The sequence below is a fragment of the Rhinatrema bivittatum genome, chromosome 1 (genome assembly GCF_901001135.1).
Source record: "Rhinatrema bivittatum chromosome 1, aRhiBiv1.1, whole genome shotgun sequence".
NCBI lineage: Eukaryota > Metazoa > Chordata > Amphibia > Gymnophiona > Rhinatrematidae > Rhinatrema > Rhinatrema bivittatum.
The window spans coordinates 692,471,970-692,495,953 of NC_042615.1; the positions used below are offsets into that span (position 1 = coordinate 692,471,970).

General features: G+C 44.8%; 1 protein-coding gene across 2 annotated transcripts in view; it reads left to right on the forward strand.

The window, feature by feature from the left end:
* IQGAP2 (IQ motif containing GTPase activating protein 2) overlaps window positions 1-23,984 on the forward strand; it is a 604,286-nt gene that overhangs the window by 515,516 nt on the left and 64,786 nt on the right. For both annotated transcript variants that reach the window (XM_029575244.1, XM_029575253.1), the window contains 2 exons: window positions 17,371-17,473; window positions 23,542-23,683. In XM_029575244.1, coding sequence (XP_029431104.1) covers window positions 17,371-17,473; window positions 23,542-23,683 — 245 coding nt within the window. The remainder of the gene's footprint in view (window positions 1-17,370; window positions 17,474-23,541; window positions 23,684-23,984) is intronic.

The following is a 23,984-nucleotide window of genomic DNA, read 5'->3' on the forward strand; positions in this document are numbered from 1 at the left end:
CATGGGCAGGTATGATGATCTGCATTACCTGACTGAGTCACATCTCTAATGTCTGGCAGAGCTACTGTAACAGCAAAGTCCCTGACATTATAAGAACATAAGAAATTGCCATTCTGGGTCAGACCATCAAGCCCAGCATCCTGTTTCCATCAGAGGCCAAACCAGGCCACAAGAACCTGGCAATTACCCAAACACTAAGAAGATCCCATGCTACTGATGCAATTAATAGCAGTGGCTATTCCCTAACTAAACTTGATTAATAGCCGTTAATGGACTTCTCCTCCAAGAACTTATCCAAACCTTTTTTGAACCCAGCTACACTAACCTCACTAACCACATCCCCTGGCAACAAATTCCAGAGCTTTATTGTGCGTTGAGTGAAAAAGAATTTTCTCCAATTAGTCTTAAATGTGCTACTTGCTAACTTCATGGAATGCCCCCTAGTCCTTCTATTATTCGAAAGTGTAAATAACCGATTCACATCTACTCGTTCAAGATCTCTCATGATCTTAAAGACCTCTATCATATCCCCTCTCAGCCGTCTCTTCTCCAAGCTGAACAGCCCTAACCTCTTCAGCCTTTCCTCACAGGGGAGCTGTTCCATCCCCTTTATCATTTTGGTTGCCATTCTCTGTACCTTCTCCATCGCAACTATATTTTTTTAAAATGTGGCAACCAGAATTGTACACAGTATTCAAGGTGCAGTCTCACCATGGAGCGATATAGAGGTATTATAACATTTTCCGTTTTATTAACCATTCCCTTCCTTTTTTCAGCCGGGACACACCTGACAGATGGTTCTCACATGCGTGACACACTGAACATGTGACCATCACGGGGCTAAATGTAAACATGCACTCTGCATCCACAGGAATCCCTCAACCCCCCAGCAGTGGGTGCAGAGCAGATTTAGGGCATTACCCTGTACAACCCGCCATACAAAAAAAGATATTCTGGTTCTGATGACATCCCAGTAAAAACAAAACAAACTTCCTTTACTACCAGGCGCAATAGCCTTCCTTATGAAAAGACAGTAATTTACCACTAATGCATATCCTATTGAGAAAACACAACAAATAAGATTGATACAAATGCCTACATGCTAGTTAAATACCTCACCTCGGTCACACACCCTTCACCAAGTACAGAAAAACCACAAATTATAAATATGGAGACAGAAACTGGAATAGAAAACTAAAAAAGCCACTCTGCAGGCAGTGCGAACCTGGAGAAATGGAAAGAGAAGTATAGCATCTAACTTAGTCCCAGGATCTACAATAATGCACACAAACTAATCCACACAAAGTTACATCTGTATTATGGAATACACTCAAACGGTAACAACCCTGTCTATGAAAAGGCAACACTACAAATATTAAACCAGGCCCTAAACACTAATACACCTCCTATTAGGAAGACAGGATAAGCCAAGCTGCTATAGAGACCCACTCAGAAATAATTGTAAAGCTATACTAATAAATGTACAAAACAGCTGCTGAACAGAATAACATCCAACAATTAAAAACTCATAAAAAGTATTAAAACATGTCCAGATATCAATAAAATATTTCAAAACAGCAGACATCGCATAATACCCAATAATTAAAATGGTAGTTAATCAAGAAAAATAAACTTTAAAAACCACCTTTACTACCCTCTCCAGCAACTCTCCTACTCCTTTCCCTTCCAGGCCAATAGCACTCACCAGAAGCAGCAAGGGCTGCTGAAGCTCTGTCCTCACAGTCCTCTCACTTAGCGCCCACAACCAGTCACTCACACACACACCTCCAATTAGACCCCACGACCAGTCTCGGTCTCTCTCTCTCGGTCACACGCGCACGCACTCACACACACACGCACACACGCCACCCCCCTGACCATTGTCTCTCTCTCTCTCTCTCTCTCTCACAGAAACACGCCACCCCCCTGACCATTGTCTCTCTCTCTCTCTCACAGAAACACGCCACCCCCTGACCAGTGTCTCTCTCTCTCTCACAGAAACACGCCACCCCCCTGACCAGTGTCTGTCTCTCTCTCACACAGAAACACGCCACCCCCCTGACCAGTGTCTCTCTCTCTCTCTCACAGAAACACGCCACCCCCCTGACCAGTGTCTCTCTCTCTCTCTCTCTCACAGAAACACGCCACCCCCCTGACCAGTGTCTCTCTCTCTCTCACAGAAACACGCCACCCCCCCTGACCAGTGTCTCTCTCTCTCTCACAGAAACACGCCACCCCCCTGACCAGTGTCTGTCTCTCTCTCACACAGAAACACGCCACCCCCCTGACCAGTGTCTCTCTCTCTCTCTCTCACAGAAACACGCCACCCCCCTGACCAGTGTCTGTCTCTCTCTCAGTCACACACAAATGCTCTTGCACCCATTCACGCCCAAGCTCTCACCACCAAACCTCTTCTTCTTTCGCTGCAGGGAGACTCCAGTTCAGCCGTGGCTTTACTCCAGCGGGCCTTCTTTTTCGCCGCCACAGGGATGGGCTCCTGTGGCAGCCTTGCTTGGTCAGGGTTCGACACTGCCATTCCTCCCACCCCACCCCCGGGCTACAACAATGCCCCTTCTTCCTGCCTCACCGGCCAATCAGATGCTTACTCCCACTAGCAGGTAGAAGGGAGGAGGCTTCCCCTTGGTCTGTGCAGGGGGCTCGAAGAAGGGAAGTACAACTGGGGCAGTGGGACACCGGGAGTCGCGACACACCTACCAGTGCTTGGCGACACACCGGTTGAGAATCGCTGCTCTAGAGTAAAAGGTACATCAGAGAGCACCTTATAGATTGAGCTCTAGAAGCTGTCCTATAATGTATGAACATAGCATAATCAACTCATCTCAGAGGAAATGACTTATAAAAATAGGCAAACAGAACAAAAGGCACACAACTTTTATATTACAAACATCTAAAGAAATATATGAAACGTAATAGGTTTCAACAACAGAAAAAGAAAGGCAACCTAGGAATAAGACCAAAATAATTATAGGACCCAGGAGCAGGTAAGTGATGAATAATTTGAAACCTCTAACTGATGCCTCTGCTGCTTTGAGCATAGCAGCTATGCACTAAACTTGGTGGAAAGAAGTACATTGGGTGAGCTTAGTTTCCTTAGGTCATTCTAGAAACAGATGTAAGCATACATAGCATGATTTAAGAGGACATTGGCATGCCATAAGGAGTTTACACTGGATGAAAAAAGAACTGAAACTGTGGGATTTCTAATCTAGCAGGAAAGGGCCCAGCATGAGTCACCACTGTGTTTTTGTAAAGAGTCTGATTTACGTCACCGTTGTGCTGCATTAGGATAGCCTGAGCACAAGGCTTAGCAGGTCATGCTTTGTTAAAGGTGGGGAAGAAACCAGAAGGATCAGGATGGCTGCTGTGCTGTCAGCACATCATGTAACAACTTCTGTTCCCCAGTATATAGAGAGATAGGCGTGCTATATTTGTGTTAGATCTGATACTAGCCTTGTTGACTGGAAACCTTTTACTTGGGGTTCCCCAGCACCTCTGATATTCTACAGTAGTTCATGGGCAGTCCTTCTGACCAGTTTGAAAATATTCTGGCATATCTGCATCAGTTTTTAAATTGTTTAGATTTTTTGATATACGAACATTTTTTCAAAAACTTTCCATTTGTAAACTGGCTTCCTTTCAGGAATAAATCATTTTTCAACTGTTGCGCAAGTTGGATTTCGTTTTTTGTTCTACTTTTTCTTCCTTTCACCTTGTATCCTCCTTCCTCTTCTGTCTGTTTGCTCTTCCCCATCTTATCTGTACTCCAGTATTTCTATTTCTACTCCACTTCTATTCTCTAGTGTTGTAGCTCCACTGTTACCCCATTCCAATCATATCCTAGCCCCTATCTTCTTACAGGGCTGTCTCCTGAACTCAGATGCTCTCTCCTTCCCAGCCACTCTGCTTTTCCTAATGTGATCCCTCTGACTGTGTTCTCCCTCTATAAAGCAAGGAAAACTATTCTCGCCATCTAATCCTTTTGATTATTGTATAATTAGGATACTGTATGATAATTATAAAAACTAATAGCATCACAGAAACAGTAATAGAAGCTTTATTTGTTGCCACCTCAAGTGTAGCATCACAGCTTCTATGCCTCTCATCTTTGACCTCGATAGGTACGTTTAATCTTCAAATATGAAGCTACACCTGCCAACCAAATTGTAAGATCTCATTTTATGCAAGTCTTGGCTTACCTTTTGTTTGGACCAGGACATTAATAATAATCATTAGAGATGTGAATCGTGTGCCGGATCGTCTTAACGATCAGATTTGGCTGGGGGGGGGGGAATCTGATCGTTAAGATATGTGAATTGGAATTGTTCCGATTCCAATTCACATCGCTAATTTTTTTTTTAGGGAGGCCCGCGCCGCTAAAAAAAAAAACAACCCACCTGACCCTTTAAATCGACCCCCCCCCCCCAAAACCTTTTAAAATTACCTGGTGGTCCAGGGGGGCCTCGGGGAGAGGAGAAATCCAGTGGGGCCTCGGGGAAAGATTTCCCGTTCCCAGGCATCAGCTGTTCTAAAAAAAAAATGGTGCCGATGCCCCTTTGCCCTTACCATGTGACAGGGTATCCGTGCCATTGGCCGGCCATCCAGTACTCCTACCATGTGACAGGGGCCGGCCAATGGCACGGATACCCTGTCACATGGTAAGGGCAAAGGGGCATCGGCGCTATTTTGTTTTTAGAACAGCTGATGCCTGGGAATGGGAAATCTTTCCCCGAGGCCCCCCTGGATCTCTCCTCTCCCTGAGGCCCCCCTGGTCCACCAGGTAATTTTAAAAGATTTTGGGGTGGTCGGGAGGGGGGGGTCGATTTAAAGGGTCGGGTGGGTTTGTTTTTTTTTAGCGGCGCGGGCCTCCCTAAAAAAAAAAGGGTTGCGAGGGTGGGGGGTCGATTTAAAGGGTCGGGTGGGTTTTTTTTTTATTGGGCCATCGGCGCCATTTTAATTAGTGGCAGCCAAAATGGCACCGATGGCCCGATAGCGGGAGATTGCGCCGGGCCCCCCCCCCCCCCCCACTGGACCACCAGGTAACTTAACATTTTGGGGGGGTTTGGGAGGGTGGGGGAGGGTAAGGAATTGGTTTTAAAGGGTCGGGGTGGGTTTAGGGGTTGTTTTGGTGTGCCGGTTTTCCCGCCCTCCCCCAAATAATTCCCGTGCCCTATTTAACGATACAATACAAATGCCCCTGATGATAAATCGGGGGCATTTGTATTGTATCGTGCACTCTAACGATTTAGAACGATTTTAAAATTATCTGACGATAATTTTAATCGTTCAAAAACGATTCACATCCCTAATAATCATACAGAAGTAGTCTAATAGAGGCTGTGAACCAATGAAGCCAGGGTCCAAATCTTGTTGTTGCTCCTTGTGACCTTGAGCAAGTCACTTCACCTTCCATTGCCTCGGGTACCAACTTAGATTGTAAGCTCTCTGGGACAGCAAAACACTACACTTTGAAGTGACTGACCACTCACAAAAGGCGAAATGTAAATTATAAAAAAAAAGTATCTTTTTCTTTAGTTACAAGTTGATGACTGATTATCAGAGCAGGCACCTGCAATGTTGTCCCCACTGCTGGAGCGCCTCTACATCCTTCTGGCCATCTTGCCTATGCAGCAGCTGCTGGTGCCCGGCGGACCCTCGATACCCCAAGGGCCACCAGTACCTCCTTCCTCCTGTGTGATTCCCATTGTGGGTTCCTTCGAGGATGATTTGTCGTGGCCTGCGGCACCAACAGGTTCCTTGGTACTGCGCCTGGTATTGCTTGGTCCCTTGAGGACCTTGGTGCCTTTGATGCCAAACCGAAAGGCTTGGGCAGGGGCCCTCCACGGGGGTCCCTAGGGGACTTAAGTGAGGATGATGCCCCATATGATCTGTGGAGGGATGATACCTTGTAGTCTTCCTTTGACTCTGGGGATCTTCCCTTGGACCCGTCCCCTCCTGACGAGAGGCGCCAGTCTGACTTTTGCAGGCTTTGTTTGGGCCATGGCGGAAGCCATTCCTTTCCCACTCCGGAGGAAGATGCCCGTCCCAAGATGATGGAAGTTCTCCAGTTCGCCCATCTCCAAAAGGTGGTGGCTGTTACCATCTACAATATCTTTAAGGAGTTACTCCTTCAGATTTGGGAGCCATCTTGGTTTCTCCAGTAAATCAGAAGGCATATGCGGTCTGTTTACTACAGCAGGCCTTGAGATTTGAGAGGCATCAGCTTCCACATCAATCAGTAGTGGTGGAGTCAGCCCTCAAGAAGGCCAGGCATTCCCACAGCCATGCTTCTGTGCCTCTGGGTCAGGAGCATAGGGCATTGGATGCCTTAGGTTGGAAGATTTACCAGGGCACTATGTTGATCACCCATATTGCTTCCTACCAGATGTACATGACCCAGTACACTCAGAACCTCTGGAAGCAGGTTCAGGAGTTATCTGAGCACCTCCCCCAGTAAGAGCAGCAGGAAGCTGCCTTAGCAGTCACCCAGCAAGGCTTGGAGTATGGTAAACACGAGATGCGGTCCACTTATGTGTTTGAGACCAGCAGCTGGCATCTGCACCCGTAGAATGGTGTGGCTCTGAGCCTCTGATCTCTGACTGGAGGTTCAGTAGTAGCTCGCTGACCTGCCCTGTACTGGCGAGAACCTATTCGGGGATATAGTGAGATGCTGTGGCTCAGTTGAAGGACTACCATGAGACCCTCCAGCATCTCTCGGCCAGTACGTCGGACCTGCCGTCCTCTGCCAGGAAATCCTCGCACCAAGGCTCCAGGAGGTCTTACTATCCACCGGCCTTACATGCCTGTATGCCACAAGTGGGTTCTAGGGGCCGCTCTAGGCATCAGTGGACTTCCAGGCCCCAGCTGGCGCCCCAGCAGAGACCTGCTATGGGGTTTTGACTGGTTGCAAGGGAGTATTAGCCCCACAACCGTACTCTAGGTGCTGGGACCCCCGGTCGGAGGTTGGCTGCGGTCCTTTGCAGACCATTAGCCCCAGGTTACCTCGGACCAGTGGGTCCTGACTATCATTCAATGAGGGTTCGGGTTGAACTTCCTGGGTGTCCACACAGAGTCTCCCCCCCTGCCCTTCGTAGGGTCAGTCCCTGTATCAGGAAATTCTCTGGACAGAGCTCTCCGCCCTTGTAATGGCCAAAGCAGTAGAGCTTGTTCTGCTATTGCAGCAAAGGTGGGGGGGTCTATTCTCGCTATTTCCTGAATCCAAAGAGAGCAGAGGGACCCCGTCTTATTTGGACCTGAGGCCCTTGAACAAATTTCTACGAAAAGTTCAATGTTGTCTCGCTTGGCACCCTGATTCCCTTCCTGCAAAGAGGGGATTGGCTTTGCTCCCTCAATCTCAAAGACTCATACGCCCACATTGAGATCTTCCCAAGTCACAGGAAATATCTACATTTCCTCATGGGTGGGAGGCACTTCCAGTATAGGGTGTGTGTATGGTGGTCATGTGGGGATATATTTTATATTATATCATAGAACACTACACACAATCTGGTAAAGCAAAACTTAGTTTACTAAATGTTGTAAATATATGGATAATAAATCTAAGTAATATCAAAATTGAATACAGTATTAGTAAACTGACATAAATCAATACAGGTAAATAAGAGACAGCTCTGGCTACATAATTGGTCGGCCGACTCTTCCTCCAAGACACGTCTCACGAGAATGCCCTTTAAGGGATCCCTCCTGTTCGGCAGCGACCTCGAGAACCTGACTAACAGATGGGATGCTTCTCCATTACCCCGTCTACCAGAAGTCAGGTCAAGGAGGAACCAGCGCCCTTTTCCTAGGCCATCCAGAGGCAGAAGCTCTCAACGCTTCAACCCCTACAGGACTCGCTACCAAGCACCTCGTTCTCAGACCAGGAACCAGTCCTTTCGGGCCAGGCACAACAAGAGGGGAACCGGCTCGGGTTCGGGTCCCGGCCGCACTCCACAATGAGAATCAGCCGACCCATCTGGGGGAAGAAGCCATAGGGGGCAGGCTAACCCTATTCTACCGCAGATGGGTCGAGATTACTTCGGACCAGTTGGTCCTCGCCATCATCCGAGAAGGGTATTACCTGGACTTCCTTCATCCCCCTCCGGACAAGTTTGTGGAATCTCCTTGTCCACCCCTCAAGAGGGTGGCACTGGAAGCTACTTTGCGGAGGCTCCTGTCTCTAAAAGCCATAATCCCAGTGCCTGCATGGGAGATAAATTCTGGGCATTACTCCATTTATTTCATCGTACCCAAGAAGGGGGGCACCTTCAGATCTGTCCTGGACCTCAAGTCAGTTAACCGGCACTTAAGGGTCCCAGGATTTCGCATGGAAACTCTGCGGTCAGTCCGAAGTGCAATACAGCCAGGGGAGTATCTCACATCCCTGGATCTGTCAGAGGCCTACCTGCATATCCCAATCCATCGGGATCACCAGCGCTACTTACGCTTCAAAGTCCTGAAGCAACACTTTCAGTTCCGGGCTTTACCCTTCGGGTTAGCCACCATGCCGCGGACCTTTACCAAGGTAATAGTAGTGGTGGCGGCGACACTCAGGAAGGAAGGAATTCTCGTCCATCCCTACCTAGACGATTGGCTGATCAGGGCAAAGTCACCGGAGGAGAGCCACCGGGCAACCAACAGAGTTATATCTCTTCTGGAAAGCCTAGTATGGGTAGTCAACATGAACAAGAGTTCCCTACAGCCTTTGCAGTCGCTGGAATACCTAGGAGTCCGATTCGACACCCAGGGGGACAAAGTCAGCCTGACCTCCAAAAGGAGATCAAAACTCCGGAATCATTTACAGACTCTGCTGAGCACCACCCGGCCCACAGCTTGGGATTATCTACAGGTCCTCGGCCTAATGGCGTGCACTCTGGAAGTAGTACCATGGGCACAGGCTCATATGAGACTGTTACAACGGGCCCTCCTATCTTGGTGGAGCCCGTGATTACAGAACTACACCGTGCATCTACCTCTACCGGCCAGAGTACGGAATCAGTTACGGTGGTGGGTGCAGCCCGGCCATACGAGCCGGGGGTCAAAAATGTCCTCCCCAACCTGGACCCTGCTCACTACAGATGCCAGCCTGAGCGGCTGGGGAGCACACTGCGAAGAGCTAACCGCCCAAGGGCGGTGGAGCAGAGGAGAGACGGGGTGGAACATCAACCGACTAGAGGCACGGGCAGTCAGGTTAGCCTGCCTGAGATTTGCACACAGACTTCGAAACAAGGTGGTCAGAGTGATGGACAACGCCACCACGGTGGCATACATCAACCGGCAGGGCTGAACCAGAAGCAGACAGGTATCCTTAGAAATAGCCCCACTGATGGCTTGGGCGGAAGCAAATCTCCAGGACATCTCCGCCGTCCACATCGCCGGGAAGGACAACACCACGGCAGATTTCCTCAGCAGAGAAAGCCTAAACCCGGGGGAATGGCAGCTGTCATCCACGGCCTTCCAGTTGATTGTGGATCAGTGGGGGACTCCGGGCAGGGACCTACTAGCGGACAGGTCCAACGCTCAAGTACCCAGATACTTCAGTCGGCGGCGAGATCCTCTATCCCATGGGATCGACGCCCTGGTGCAGCCATGGCCTCAGGGGATCCTGCTATATGCCTTTCCCCCATGGCCCCTGCTGGGCGCCATTATACACAAGATTCAGCGGCACCGAGGCCTAGTTCTTCTGGTGGCCCCAGACTGGCCAAGAAGACCCTGGTACGCAGACATGAGAAGACTACTGGCAGGGGACCCTCTACCCCTGCCCCCTCACAGGGACCTGCTGTGACAAGGTCCCATCCTCCACGAGGATCCAGCTCAGTTCTCTTTTACGGTCTGGCCATTGAGAGGGCTCGACTGAAGAAAAGGGGATACTCGGGGTCTGTAATAGATACACTCCTCCGAGCACGCAAGTTCCCCACATCACTAACTTATATAAGGATCTGGAGAGTATTTGAAACCTGGTGCGAAACTCGCAGCACCAATCCACATGCTGCTAGAATCCCCATCATTCTGGATTTCCTGCAAGATGGACTTCAGAAGGGTCTGTCCCTCAATTCAATCAAGGTTCAGGTGGCAGCGCTATCCTGCTACGGCCCCAAGAGTGACGGCAACAGCATTGCCTCCCACCCAGACGTTTCACGTTTCCTGAAAGGAGTCAAACACATTCGCCCGCCACTGAAATGGCCAGTGCCCCTGTGGAACCTCAACCTAGTTTTGGAATTCCTAGCGGGACCCACCTTCAGACCCCTCCGAGGCCTGTCCCTCCGTTTGTTAACCTTGAAGATGGTGTTCTTGCTGGCCGTATGCTCAGCACGCCGCATCTCAGAGCTACAAGCGCTGTCCTGCCGCAATCCATTTCTCAGAATCACCCCAGGGGCTATCCATCTTCGCACGGTTCCTTCCTTCTCACCCAAAGTAGTCTCACACTTCCACATCAACCAAACCATATCCTTGCCAACCATGAAAGGTTAGAAGAAGTCGGAAGAAGGTCGAATACTGCGTCATCTTGACATCGGCAGGCTGCTGTCCAAATACCTGGAAATGTCGGAAACAGTACGAAAGACGGGACCACCTGTTCGTCCTTCACAGTGGGAAGAGGCAAGGAGAAGCGGCCTCATAGGCGACTATTGCTCGCTGGATCAAAGAAGTTATCAAGGCGGCCTACGTAGAAGCGGGAAAACCACCACCTCTACGAGTCAAGGCTCACTCTACCAGAGCACAAGTGGCCTCCTGGGCAGAAACTAGGATGCTGTCGCCTGCAGAGATATGTAAAGCGGCGACGTGGTCCTCTAGCCATACCTTCTCCAGATTCTACCGTCTGGACGTCCAGGCCAGGGAGGACACGGCATTTGCACGGGCAATCCTAAACGGACCTCGGGCAGCCTCCCACCCAGTCCGGGAGTAGCTTTTGTACATCCCATTTGTACTGAGTCCATCTGCTACACACTAGGAAATGGAGAGATTACTTACCTGATAATCTCGTTTTCCTTAGTGTAGGCAGATGGACTCAGCATCCCGCCCGGCTGCCGATATATATAGGGATTCACCGTTTCAAGGTAAGCCATGTTTCCTTACATAGGGCATCCACCCTGCCGGGTGTCGACACCTTCCGATTGCGAACACTGGCGGTCTCCAGCTACTGTCAATCGGTCAGGTTAATCCTGTTCAGTTAATTAATCGGTCAGTCACACATATATCCATAAAGCTTTTGCAAGGAAGATTACTGAGCGCCTGCACTTCCTGCAGGGGTATATGTACTACGTGCTGATGTCAGATCCATCTCCAACTGCTAGCACGAGCACACTATACCCATTTGTACTGAGTCCATCTGCCTACACTAAGGAAAATGAGATTATCAGGTAAGTAATCTCTCCATTTGTTCCATTCCACTCACTTTATAGACCTATATCATATCTCCCCTCAGCCTTCTCTTCTCCAAACTGGAGTCCTAACCTCTTTAGCCTTTCTTTGTAGGGGAATTGTTCCATCCCCTTTATCATTTTGATTGCCCTTCCCTATACCTTTTCTAATCCTACATCTTTTTTGAGATGTGGTAACCAGAACTGAACACAGTACTCAAGATGAGGTCGCACCATGGAGTGATATAGATGCATTATGATATCCTGTGTTTCATTATCTGTTCCTTTCTTAATAATCCCTAGGATTCTATTTGCTTTCTTGGCTGCTGCTGAACACAGAAGATTTCAATTTATTTTCAATGATGATACTGAGATCCTTTTCCTGAGTAGTGACTTCTAATGTGAATCCTTATGTAGCTATAATTTGGGTTATTCTTTCCTAAGTGCATCACTTTGCACTTGTTCACATTAAATTTCATTTGCCATTTGCATGCCCAGTCTCCCAGTTTTGCAATGTCCTCTTGCAATTTCTCACAATCCTCTTGCGATTTAGAAGTTTGAATAATTTTGTGTCATCAGCAAATTTGATCACCTCACTTAATTCCATTTCCAGGTCTTTATAAATAGATTAAAATTCAGTGGTCCCAGAACAGATCCCTGGGGCACTCCACTATTCACATTTTTCCATTGGGAAAATTTATCGTTTAGACTTACTTTCTGTCTTCTATCTTTTAACCAGTCGGCAGTCCACAATAGGACACTGCCCCCATCCCATGACTTATTAATTTCCTAAGAAGTCTCTCATGAGGGACTTTGTCAAATGCTTTCTAGACATCCAGATACACTATATCAGCTGGCTCACCTTTATCCATGTTTGTTTACACACTCAAAAAAAAAAAAGTAACAGATTTGTGAGGCAAGGCTTCCCTTGGCTAAATCCGTGTTGGCTTTGTCCCATTGAAGTATGGTTACCTATATGTTCAGCAATTTTGTTCTTTATGATAGTTTCTAACATTTTGCCTGGTGCAGACATCACTCACCGGCCTGTAGTTTTCTGGATCACCCCTTGACCCCTTTTTAAAAATGGGTGTTACATTAGCAACCCTCCAGTCTTCAGGTGCCATAGTTGATGATACTGTTAATTTACAAATTTCCAATAGCAGGTCCACAATTGAATTCCTCAGGTCTTTCAGCACTCTGTTTAGGTTTTTGCTCATTGCAAACATACTAATCAGCGGTTTCAGAGCACCCCTAGTCACGAGGCAAACCATCATGGCTAATAGAAAATGAGATAGTGGTGGTTGGTTTGTACTGAGTAAATATGACCAGGGGCAGCTGCTGGATGCTTCTGAAGAGCCACTAGTCTCTGTCAGTTTCATTCTTACATTTCCTTCCTTTTCTGTCCTAATATAGTTTATCATATTTTTGCACTATTTTGTAATCACAGTTATGCAATCTTTATTATAGCAGTGTTTTTAAATACCACCTTCCCAGAATTTTATTGGCATTTATAAGCCACTTGTCAAATCCAAAGATAAACTCCAAGTGGAATATATAAGCAGAGTAAAAAGACAGCAGGGCAGATTTTATAAATCTGTGCACAAGCGTATCCATTAAAATCTGGCGTCGGCGCGTGCAAGGCTGCCCAAAATCAGCAGCCTGGGCGCGCTGAGCCGCGCAGCCTGCCCTCCGTTCCCTCCGAGGCCGCTCCAAAATCAGAGCGGCCTCGGAGGGAGCTTTCCTTCGCCCTCCCCCCACCTTCCCCTCCCTTCCCCTACCTAACCCACCCCCTCGGCCCTATCTAACCCCCCCCCACCTCTATCACAAAAGTTATGCCTGTTCGAAGCAGGCGTAACTTTGTGCGTTCCGGGCTAGCTGCCGTGCTCCATGTTCCGGTCCAGGGGCTGGTCCGGAGGCCACGGCCATACACCCGGAATGCCCCCGGGCCGAAACCACGCCCGCGGCGTCGCCCCCAGATGACGCGCCAACCGCGTCATACCCCCCTCGACACCTCCCCCCCAATGATGCGCGGCTCGCAACATGCCCCCCAACACGCACCCCCCCCCCCCCCAGGAAAGCCCCGGGACTTACGCACGTCCCGGGGCTTTGCACGCGCCGGAAGCCTATGCAACATAGGCTCGGCGTGCACAGGGGTTGTTTTGGGCCAGGTTTTCGGGGGGGTACGCGCGTATCCCTTTGAAAATCTGGCCCAGCATATGCTTATTACATTCATTTGTTATGTTACATCAACAAAATCTCCTTTCACACTATAAGATCAATTTCCAAAGGGATCTCGCCGGGTTAGATCTCCCTTGGGTGGAAATTGCAGCCCTCAGAGCCGATGACAATACACACAAACTTTCACAATAATGCATACTTTTAACCGGATTAAAAAGAGATGTTACCGGGGACGTGTTCAAACCAAGGAAGCGAACGAGACGTATAAAATTGTATTTTCAGATCTGGGTTTATAATTTGCCCCTATTCCTCTGACCACACAAATAGCAAGTACAAGGTATGGAAGAATTTCCGTACACCCTGTAAAGGGTCTATTTACTAAATTATGTTAACCCATTATGTCCCAGTGTCCTATATAGAGGATAGCTTCTTAAAAATTTTGGGACATAATGGATTAGCAAAGCATATTAATGTACCAATTTTAACGAAGTACTTACTGTAGGGCATTAAGCGGTTACCATGGCGAGTAACGCACATATATCACCAGTGTCAGTAATATATGAGCTCTATTGTACCATCCCCTCCCACTTCCATCTGTCCATGCGGAGAAGGGTTGTTGCCATGAGTCAGACCAACGTACCTCCCCCCCCCCAACAGCCTGGGAGAAGCTGGCTTATTACAGCGGTTACTACCCCAAACCAATTAGCTGGATACTTCACTCAGATGCAGCTCCAGCACTGCTATCTACGATGGTGGGGATGGAAGGGAAATAGAACCAAAAAAGTTATTTAAAGTGACAAGAGTAACAGAAGAGTATGAAAAAAAAAGTGTGAAAGCTTGCTGGGCAGACTGGATGGACCATTTGGTCTTCTTTTGCCGTCATTTCTATGTTTCTATGTTAACCTCCCTCCCCACCTGAATTATTGAGCTGTTGTGCTGTATTTGCATTTGCATGTATTGGTGTGAGGCTTGCATAGGATTCTCAGCAGTACCTCAATTTACTTGGATTCATTATGACTGGAGTGGCTGAGGAGGAGGAACTGTAAAAATGTAAACACTGGTATTTGCTTTGAAAGGAAATAGAAATCTGAATGATTTTAACAGTATTGTCTACAAAAGAAATCCTATTACTGTTTAAAAAAAAAAAAAAAGGGAAAACACTAGGGGATGGAGGTAATTTTCACAGCACCCTGAAAGAGAGGGCATCTACCACTGTTCAACAGTGAGTATCTACTGGTCAGGATGCAAAGTTTAGAGGAGGAGCCACACCTTTGGAACCTCTGACTGAGGATTGTTGCTGTCATGGTTGAGCTAAACTGAAGGAAGATTAAATATTTATGCAGGGATCCCAGGCAGTTGGTAATGATGGCAAATAGCACCAGTCCACTAGAGTCCATTTCTCATTGAGCAGGAAGACCTAAGGTACAGGAGGAAATGGCTAAGCTAAAAAAATAAATAAATAAAAGTAAGGAAAGCATTACTGATCAGCTTTTATGAGGTACTTTTTTTTTGGGAACTTATGTTCATCTACCTGTGCAGGCTGTAGTATGCAAAGTGGCCACAAGATGTCAGTATCATGTATTATAACAGGATATTGCCACCTTCTGGCCAATACTAGTACTGCAACTGAAAATGATTTTTGGCTAAATCCCTATTTCTAGGAAAATGTGTTTCTGGTTTCTAGGCTTTATATAGATCTATCTGTTGTAAAAATTTGTTTTTTCTAGGTTGAATGGTACAGAAGATAATGTGCATACAGAGAAAGCTAAAACATTTTTTTCTTTTAAAAGCATCAAACATTGTTAGGTCATCCCTCAGGAAACATAAGGAGACACTCATGCTGTGGAAGTCAGGACAACAAATTACATTTATGGTTCTCAGTAGTAAAATCTCATTACAGTAACCCTGGCTCATGTTTTAATATTGCTGAGAGCAATGATGGCAGTTATGATAGGTTGTAGTGTCAAAGTTTCCATCATTCATGAATAGAAGTTGAATACTTGGGAAAGGTTTAGCTAATTTTAGACTATTTCTCTTCTTTAAGATTTATAATCTGTCTGTCATCGTTATTCAGAGTATCCTTAGCATTTTTCAAACAGTATACCCTCCATAATATCCATGATAAACTTCTAAAGACATGTACATAACAGATTTTTAAAGATGTGGGATTGCAATTGTTCCTCAAGCACTTGCAGACTCCATTTCCTAACAGGCAGCCCGGAGTCTAGCTGCGGCAAGAAGATAGCCTAGGGACACTACCTGTGGTTTGTCAGATTTCTTTCCTGTGGTGGTATTGCTTTTTTTAAAAACTCTGTAATTGATGTTTTACACTTTACAAGGTGAAGTGTACATAGCCACTAGTATCAATCTGATGAACTTTCAGAAACTTTATGTACTCTTGGTTGATCAGAAGGCTATAAATTGTTTAAATAAATAAATAGCTAGTGGAATCAAACTCTGACCATTTCTAGAATTAAGAACTTAAAGAAGTACCAAGCTGTGTTAGACCAAGGGCCCATCGAACGTACATCCTGTCTCCAACAGTGGCTAAGCCGTATCTCTAGGAAGTACTGGTAGATCCCAAAGGGTAGATCCATTTTATTGCCCATTCCCAAGGATAAGCAGTGAATTTCCACAAGCCTGCCTGGCTGCTAACTGTTTATAGACTTTTTCTTTGAGGAGCTTGTCCAAACCCTTTTAAAACTCAGCTATGCTAGATACCTTGACCAAGTTCCATAGCTTAAGTGCATGAAAAAAATACTTCTGCTAATTTGTTTTAAATCTGCTACTCATTAGTTCTATGGCGTGGCCCCTAGTTCTTGTACTATCTGAAAGAATATAATACTATTCCCTATTTATCTGTTCCACCCTACTCATGATTTTATAAAACCACTATGATAACCCCCTTAGTTATCTCTTCTCCAAGCTAAACAACACTAACCTATTTAGTCTTTTTTCATAAGGGAATCAGTGCATCCCCTTATCATTTGTTACCCTTCTCTGAACCTTTTCTAGTTGCACTGTATCTTTTTTTGAGATAAAATGAGCAGAACTGAATGTAGTGCTCAAGATATGGTCACACCATAGACCTATACAGAGGCATTATGATAGTCTTAATTTTGTTTGTATTCCTTTATTTTGTTAGTGTTTCTGCCTTAAAGAGCCAATGGCATGTTTCTGTTGGAATGTAAGTGAATCTAGATGCACTTCGCATGATGTCCCACAGAGAGAGAAAAGTAACAAGATTTTCTGACTTCTCAGTTCTGCTGATGGGGCTCACTCTTTTACATATGTGGTTCTATTGTTTATATAACCCTTTGAATATTAGGTTGGAGAGGAACTATTTGTCATTCAGAAAGAAAGTGGAGGCATGGCTTTATCCAAGATCGTAATAGGAATAAGTGGGTTGTTTTTAAAAATTAGCAGCATTGAAAGAGTTTTAAATTGTAATGTTTTATTATTTAAATGTGATTTATTGTATTTTCTTATTATTTTTGTTGTACACTGCTCTGACCAGATTTGTTTGTGCGGTATATAAAATCTGAGAAATAAAACAATAGAGCTGTGTTGAAATTCAACAGTGACATCCTTGATTCCTGATTTATGTTTTGCAGTATCAATACAAGTTTATCCATTGCAGGTATCTGCCCTTTCATTCTGTCAAACTTTCGTAGAGGGACTTCAAATGTTTTGACTAGGAATGAATGGATTTTCCTCAGCTGAGGGAGGAACAGTCCTGTGGGAAAAATGCTCTTATCCTGGGAGGAATTTTTGTCACACTCTTTGTCTATATTTATCGCTTTTGTTTTCCCTACAGCTGCTCTTAGAGCATCAGGATGCCATTTCCCCCAACCACAATGACGTGCTGCATGAACTACTGGAGGCGCTGGGAGCCGTCCCTGATGTGGAGTCTTTCCTTGGTATGACTATAGCTTTTTGGTTTTTTCCCCATCTACTATTTCCATTTTCAGTCAAAATGTTTAAAATACTGAATATTCCAAATATTGAACTTTTTTTTTTATGCATTTCAACAAATCACGAGAATTTCTTGAACTGTACACATGAAATGTTCAGGCAGTAAAGTACAATAGGGAAAACAAAAACAGGAGAGAGGAAAAAATCTGTACATTTCTCATCTTAAAAAGGAAAAGTGGGGGAGATCAAAGAAAAAGCGATAAACAATGAAAAATAGGAAATAGAGAGGACAAACGCCAGATCATACTTTTAGCCGATCTGGAGTGATTTTAGGTGTGCAAGTCTAGAAATGTCTGAAGTTGTGATGGTTCAAAAAAACATAATTAGCATCAAGATATCTAATACGACATTTACAGGGATACAACAAAAAGAATTGAGCCCCCCTTGATAATACCTCAGCGCACATGGAAAGAAATCTTTTCCTACGGAGTTAAGTTACTCTAGTAACAGGATAAATCCATAATTTCTGTCCATATAATGACACCCTATTATGGAAGAAAAATCTAAGGGCAGTATTTCTATCTGACAAGAAAGCAAAAGAGACCAGCAAAGTTCCTCTTTTGGAAACCTCCGTCTCGTGTGATGATTCAAGTATTTCAGTAAGATTTAAAGAAGAATCTTTTGGAGGTCTTCCAGTAGGGTCATATTCTGGTTTAGGAAAAAAGTAAGCCTTTGTTATTACTGGCATTGCTGCAGCTGGACCTTTTAGAGCATAAGAAAAACTCTTGAACAAATTGGAAGGGGAAATACATTTTATAACAGGAAAATTTTAAGTCCTCAGGTTATGACTCCTCAAAGAATTTTCAATATTTTCCAGTTTCTTAGTGGAAATCTGATCCAATTGAACAAAGTGCATGTTGAACTTTCTCAACTGAAGCCAGCTGAGTGTCCAACACCTCCAATTTAATGCCATGTGAAGAAATCAAATTAGCATTTGCCAAAATACGGTGATTACTTTCTAAAGTAGCTTTGGTTAAAGAAGAAATAGAAGTTTCAAGAGAAATAAGAGCATTCCATAGACCTGTAGGGTCATCTCGGGGGGGGGGGGGGGTTTAACAAATCCTGTTTTCAAAGCCATGGCGTTCGAGGCTACACCACCTCCACTTAATACCCAAGTCTCCGGGTGTTGCCGATGTCAAATCCGTAGCTGGAAGAACAGCTGCTTCTGTTAACTCCAGAGCAGGGTTCTCCCCTCCAACAGTGCCCAAAATCACTTTAGGATCTGAATGATGTAATTCCCCAACAGGAACAGTCTCGGTGTATTCCAAATTTGGGTCTACCTGACTCACCTCCAGGGAAGTCGGTAAGCAGTCCGAGGTCGTGAGCAGGCCGTGGTGAAGGGAAGGGGAAGGTGTGATCGGTGCTCCAGGGCTTACAGATATTCCTTCGGTCAGTGGGGATGACGTTTGCTTGGCATTGTTTCACGCAGCGACCAAGACACCCAGAATCATGTGCAGTATAGCTGGAAAAAATACCTTAATACGGGGCTGGTGTAGGGAGAGCTTGTAGTGTTACCCCTCAGCTTGGCCTTCCGCTTTGTACTAGGCATTTGGATAAAGAATCAATGTAAAAAGTAAAACCTTTGGGGAGGAGAATCTTCACAGCATTCCTCACTCAGTAGCCATCTTGAACTCCCCTGTTTTGAACTTTTACCATGCGTGTGAATGTGCTTGAATTATGTCTTTTGGAGCCCTGTTGATGAAATATCATAGTAAATTGAACAATGGTACCAGTGTCATTGGTATGGATTTTTTTGCTTGTTAACTTATTTTTGTAAGTAATCATTGTTACCCACCTAGGACTGTGGATAGTGTGGGATATAAATCTTTTAAATACATAATAAATACTGTGTGTGTGTGAAAAGGGTTTTCTAGAATGCATGTTTGAGCACCTGTTCACAAGTGCACAGTAGTTTCATTAAATATCACATGAGAATATTGTTCATATGTAAAAAAAAAAAAAAATGATTAAGCATCATGCTATAATAGATGAGGAGTAATAATACCAATTGGAATATTTTTGTTTTGCCTACATTTTACTAGGCACAATCTGTCAACTTGGAGGTGCTTTTGCAGACTAACAGTGTGGTAGTTAGAATGAGGCACATTCATGCTGTTTGGAGCAATAATCTGGTTTTAGTATCATGGTTTCCCTGTGAAGTTGCAAGCACCTTTTAAAAGCCACCTGCTTACTCCTGAAAAGATGCCAGAACCTATCACCGCATTTAAGGGCATTACAAAACCCTGGTAATTGAGGTACTTACTATTGTATGTGTAATATATATATATATAGAGAGAGAGAGAGAGAGATAGAGAGAGAGATTGATTCAGAGAGCATCAAAAATATTTGGGGAAAGTTAAGCACACATTTTCTGGATAAAGAAGTCAAAAAGAGAATTTGAAAAGAAGCTTGCCCTGGAAGCAAAAATTCATAATAAAAACTTTTTCAGGTACATTTGAGTTAAAAAGCCTACGAGTCAGTTGGACCATTAGATGATCAAGGGATAAAAGGGGCACTTAGGAATGAGACTAAATGAATTATTTGCTTCTGTATTCACTGAGGAAGATGTAAGAGAGAGAGATACCCATGCCAGAAATTATATTCAAAGGTGAATTTTCAGGAAATGAAACAAGTCTCTGTGAACCTTGAAGATGTGGTAGGGCAGAATGACAAACTAGCAAATCACCTGGACCAGATGGTATACATCCCAGAATGCTGAAAGAACCGAGAAATGAATTGCGGACCTGCTATTGGAAATTTGTAAACTATCATTAACATCTGTACCCGAAGCGTTGCCAATGTAACACCAAATTTTAAAAAGGGATCAAGGGGTGATTCAGGAAACTACAAACCAGTAAATCTGACGTCCATGCCAGGCAAAATGGAAGAAACTATCAAAGAAAAAAATTGCTGAACATATAGATAAGCATAGTTTAATGGGACAAAGTCAACATGGATTTAGCCAAGGGAAGTCTTTGCTCACCAATTTGCTACATTTTTTGAAGGTGTAAATAAACATGTGGATAGGAGAGCCAGTTGATATAGTGTAGCTGGATTTCCAAAAAGCATTAGACAAAGTACCTCATGAGAGGCGACTTAGAAAATTAAAATGTCATGGGATAGGTGGCAGTGTCCTATTGTGGATTGTCGACTGGTTAAAAGATAGAAGACAGAGTAGTGCTAAATGGTAAATTGTCCCAATGGAAAAAGGTGAAAAGTGGAGTGCACAGGCATCATTTTTGAGGACCATTGCTTTTTAATATGTTTAAAAACAACCTGGAAATGGGAACGAGTGAAGTGATCAGATCTGCTGATGAAACTAAATTATTCGAAGTTGTTAAATCACAAGAGGATAGTGAGAAATTGCAAGAGGACCTTGCAAAACTATGAGACTAGACATGCCAATGGAAAATAAAATTTAATGTGGACAAGTGCAAAATGAAAGCACTTAGGGAAGAGTAACCCAAATTATGTCTACACAATGCAAGGTTCCACATTTGATTGATTTTTTTTTTTTTTAATATTCCACTTTTTTGCACTTCAAAGTGGATTACTTTCAAGTACTTTCAAGTACTTGTTCTCTCACAGGGTCATTCTTTATTGTGCGATGTGCCAGTATCACGGCGGTGGTATTAAAATTAGGGGAAGGAGAGGAATGTGGGTGGGGTTTGGGCGGAGTTATCGTGATAGTGTGTGGTGCGGCTGAACCAAGGTGGGGATGGAACAATTCTGCTATGAGGAAAGAGGGAAGATAGAGGTTCTGCACAGAGTTCTCCTACTGTGCAGAATTTAATTTTTGCACAGAATTTCAGAGAAGCCCTGTGGGCTGCAAATGGAGCCCATCCCACTCATGGTGAAAATCAGGCCTGAGGATCAGCTGGCCGTAGGCAGAGCCCGTCCTGCTCGTGGACAAGATTAGGCCCAAGGAGCAGAGATTAGGTCCGGAGCAGCAGCTGGCTGTAAGCAAAGCCCGTCCTGCTCACGGCAAAGATTAGGCCCAAGGATCAGCTGGCCACAAGCAGATCGGAGAAGATTAGCAGGTGCAGCAGCAGAGAAGGCCCAGAATAAGAGGCAAGAAAGGTCATGAGACTGTGTGAGAGAGGAAGTGGGCTTATGAGGGTGCCTGTGTGTGTATGTGAGCATGCGAGGGAGCCTGTGAGAGAGTGTGTGTATGAGTGAGAGATTGGGATCTTGTATGATTGAGTGAGAGATTTTGTATGTACAAGAGAGAGAGAGAGAGAGAAGGGAGCCTGTGTGAGGGTATATGTGGGTGTGCGCGTGCAGGATAGAGGGTGTGTATGTGCAGGAGAGAAAAGGAGCCTGGGTGATAGGGTGAGTTTGTGTACAAGAGAGAGAGAGGGAGTTTGTGTGAGAGAGAAGAACAGAGGAAGCCTGTGTGAGGGCCTGTATGAGAGGGAGTCAAACTGTGGGAATGGAGTAGAAGGAATTGAGCATGGAGAGAGGGGAGAGATAGAAGAGAGCAGAGGAGTTGAGGCCTAAAAGGGAAGAGTTGAAAGAGGTCTGGCCAGGGGAGTAGGGAAAGAAATGGAAGGGACTCTTATAGTGTACTTCTAGGGAAATTCTGCTCAAAATATTTAAAACTCTGCATCTTTGAATTATATCTTTTCTTTAAATTTAAAAACTGTGAAGCCAACATGTCCCCTGATTAATGTTTCATGTATATACCCAATATGCCCCGCCATGTATGCCCCTGTAAATATTTCAAGCCAACCTGTTACTGTTTAATGTTTCATGTATTTTCTTGCATATATCCCGTTTACCCATCTTAATCCCAGCTTCCCGCATTTCGTTACACACTGTTACCTGTTCTCTGTAAAGCTCCTTGCTGTTTTGAGTTACCTGTAAACCGAGATGATGTTCCCAACATATCCCGGTATTTAAAAATGGTTTGGACAAGTTCCTGAAGAAAAAGTCCATAAACCATTATTAAAGTAGAGTTGCAGAAATCCACTGCTTATTCTTGGGATGAGCAGCTTGGGATCCTGCCAGATTCTTGTGACCTGACTTGGCCACTGTTGGAAACAGGATACTGGGCTTGATGGATCCTTGGTGTGACCCAGTGTGGCAAGTCTTATGTTCCTATGTTCTTATGGATATTAAGTAGGACTTATTCGTACAAGTCTCCAACTCAATATACTCTGATAAAGTTGCGATTCTCATTTTTCTAACCAGACTGGAGTATGTAACTTTAGTCAGACAGTACTCAATATATGTGCTCACCAGCTGAAGTTTAGCTTTGCCCCCAGAACGCCTCCATCAATGCCCCTTTTTGTCTGGATAAATTTTATGCACACAGGTTGAGCACACAAAATGTAGGCTTTTGGTGTGAGGAAATAATGAAAGCGCAGTTTTTTTTCTGCGAGTAACTGTTACCCGCACTAAAACATTCAAAACTGACTTCATAATCTCAAATGTCACTCATCGATATTTGATTTAAAAGGCAAGATAAATCTTAGTCATATGTTATATCCTGCCATAATGTGTTATTATTTTCTTTGGTAGGTGTCTGGAAAGTACACCAGGTCTCCTGAGCGTTTCATATAATGAGCCATGTCTAAATATGTACATTATGACAGCATCTATGAGGAATCATAGGCTCATGCTTTTCCTTTGCCCTGCAAAATCTGATGTACTATTACCCCCCACATTTGAAGGACTTGAATGCAGCTAACTCAGAATTAAAATTTCCAGCTTCGGGAGAGCAGGCTGCTCCAGCATACATTGTATTCCCTGCTGACTGTGCCTCACTCCAGTCCTAAGCATTCTTTTTATCTTTTGGGCTCCTTTCTTCATGCCATGTGCATTACTGAAGAGTAATATGTGAGCCATATGTTCAGAGAGGTTTATATAGAGACATGTCATGGGATTATAGCAGTTTAGATGGGGGTTCTTTCTGTTCCTTTCATGTCCTTCCCAGAAGTCTGGTTCTTTTGCCAATAATTTGCCATGAGTCAATGACCTGGTAATTCATCCATCTCCTATCCTTTCCTAGGGGAAGGAGCTGTTGATCCCAGCGATCCCAACAAAGAAAGCACGCTGAGTCAGCTGGCAAAGACCGAAATTTCTCTTTCGTTGACAAGCAAATTTGAGCTACGGGAAGGTGAAGATAAAGATGTTAAAAGTCTTTTGATAAAGTAGGTTTTTTGTTGTTTTACTAATCTTTCTGTTTTTCTGGTTTTAAGCAAAAAGCAGCTGCATGTTTACATTACAGAATTCATCTGTCCTCCATCATGTGAAACCTCCAAGATTTATGTCCAGTTTAGGAAGCTTTAGTGTGGGAGGGAGGAGGAAGATTGCTAAGAGGGAAAATTAATTATAATCTGCATTTTCAGATGTACTGTGTACAGGACTGTAGCTTAGGTCTTGTGGATTGTGCAGTAGCACAGGAACTAAGCTGTCAGATGTATGTGGTGGCAGACTATTACTGACATCTCC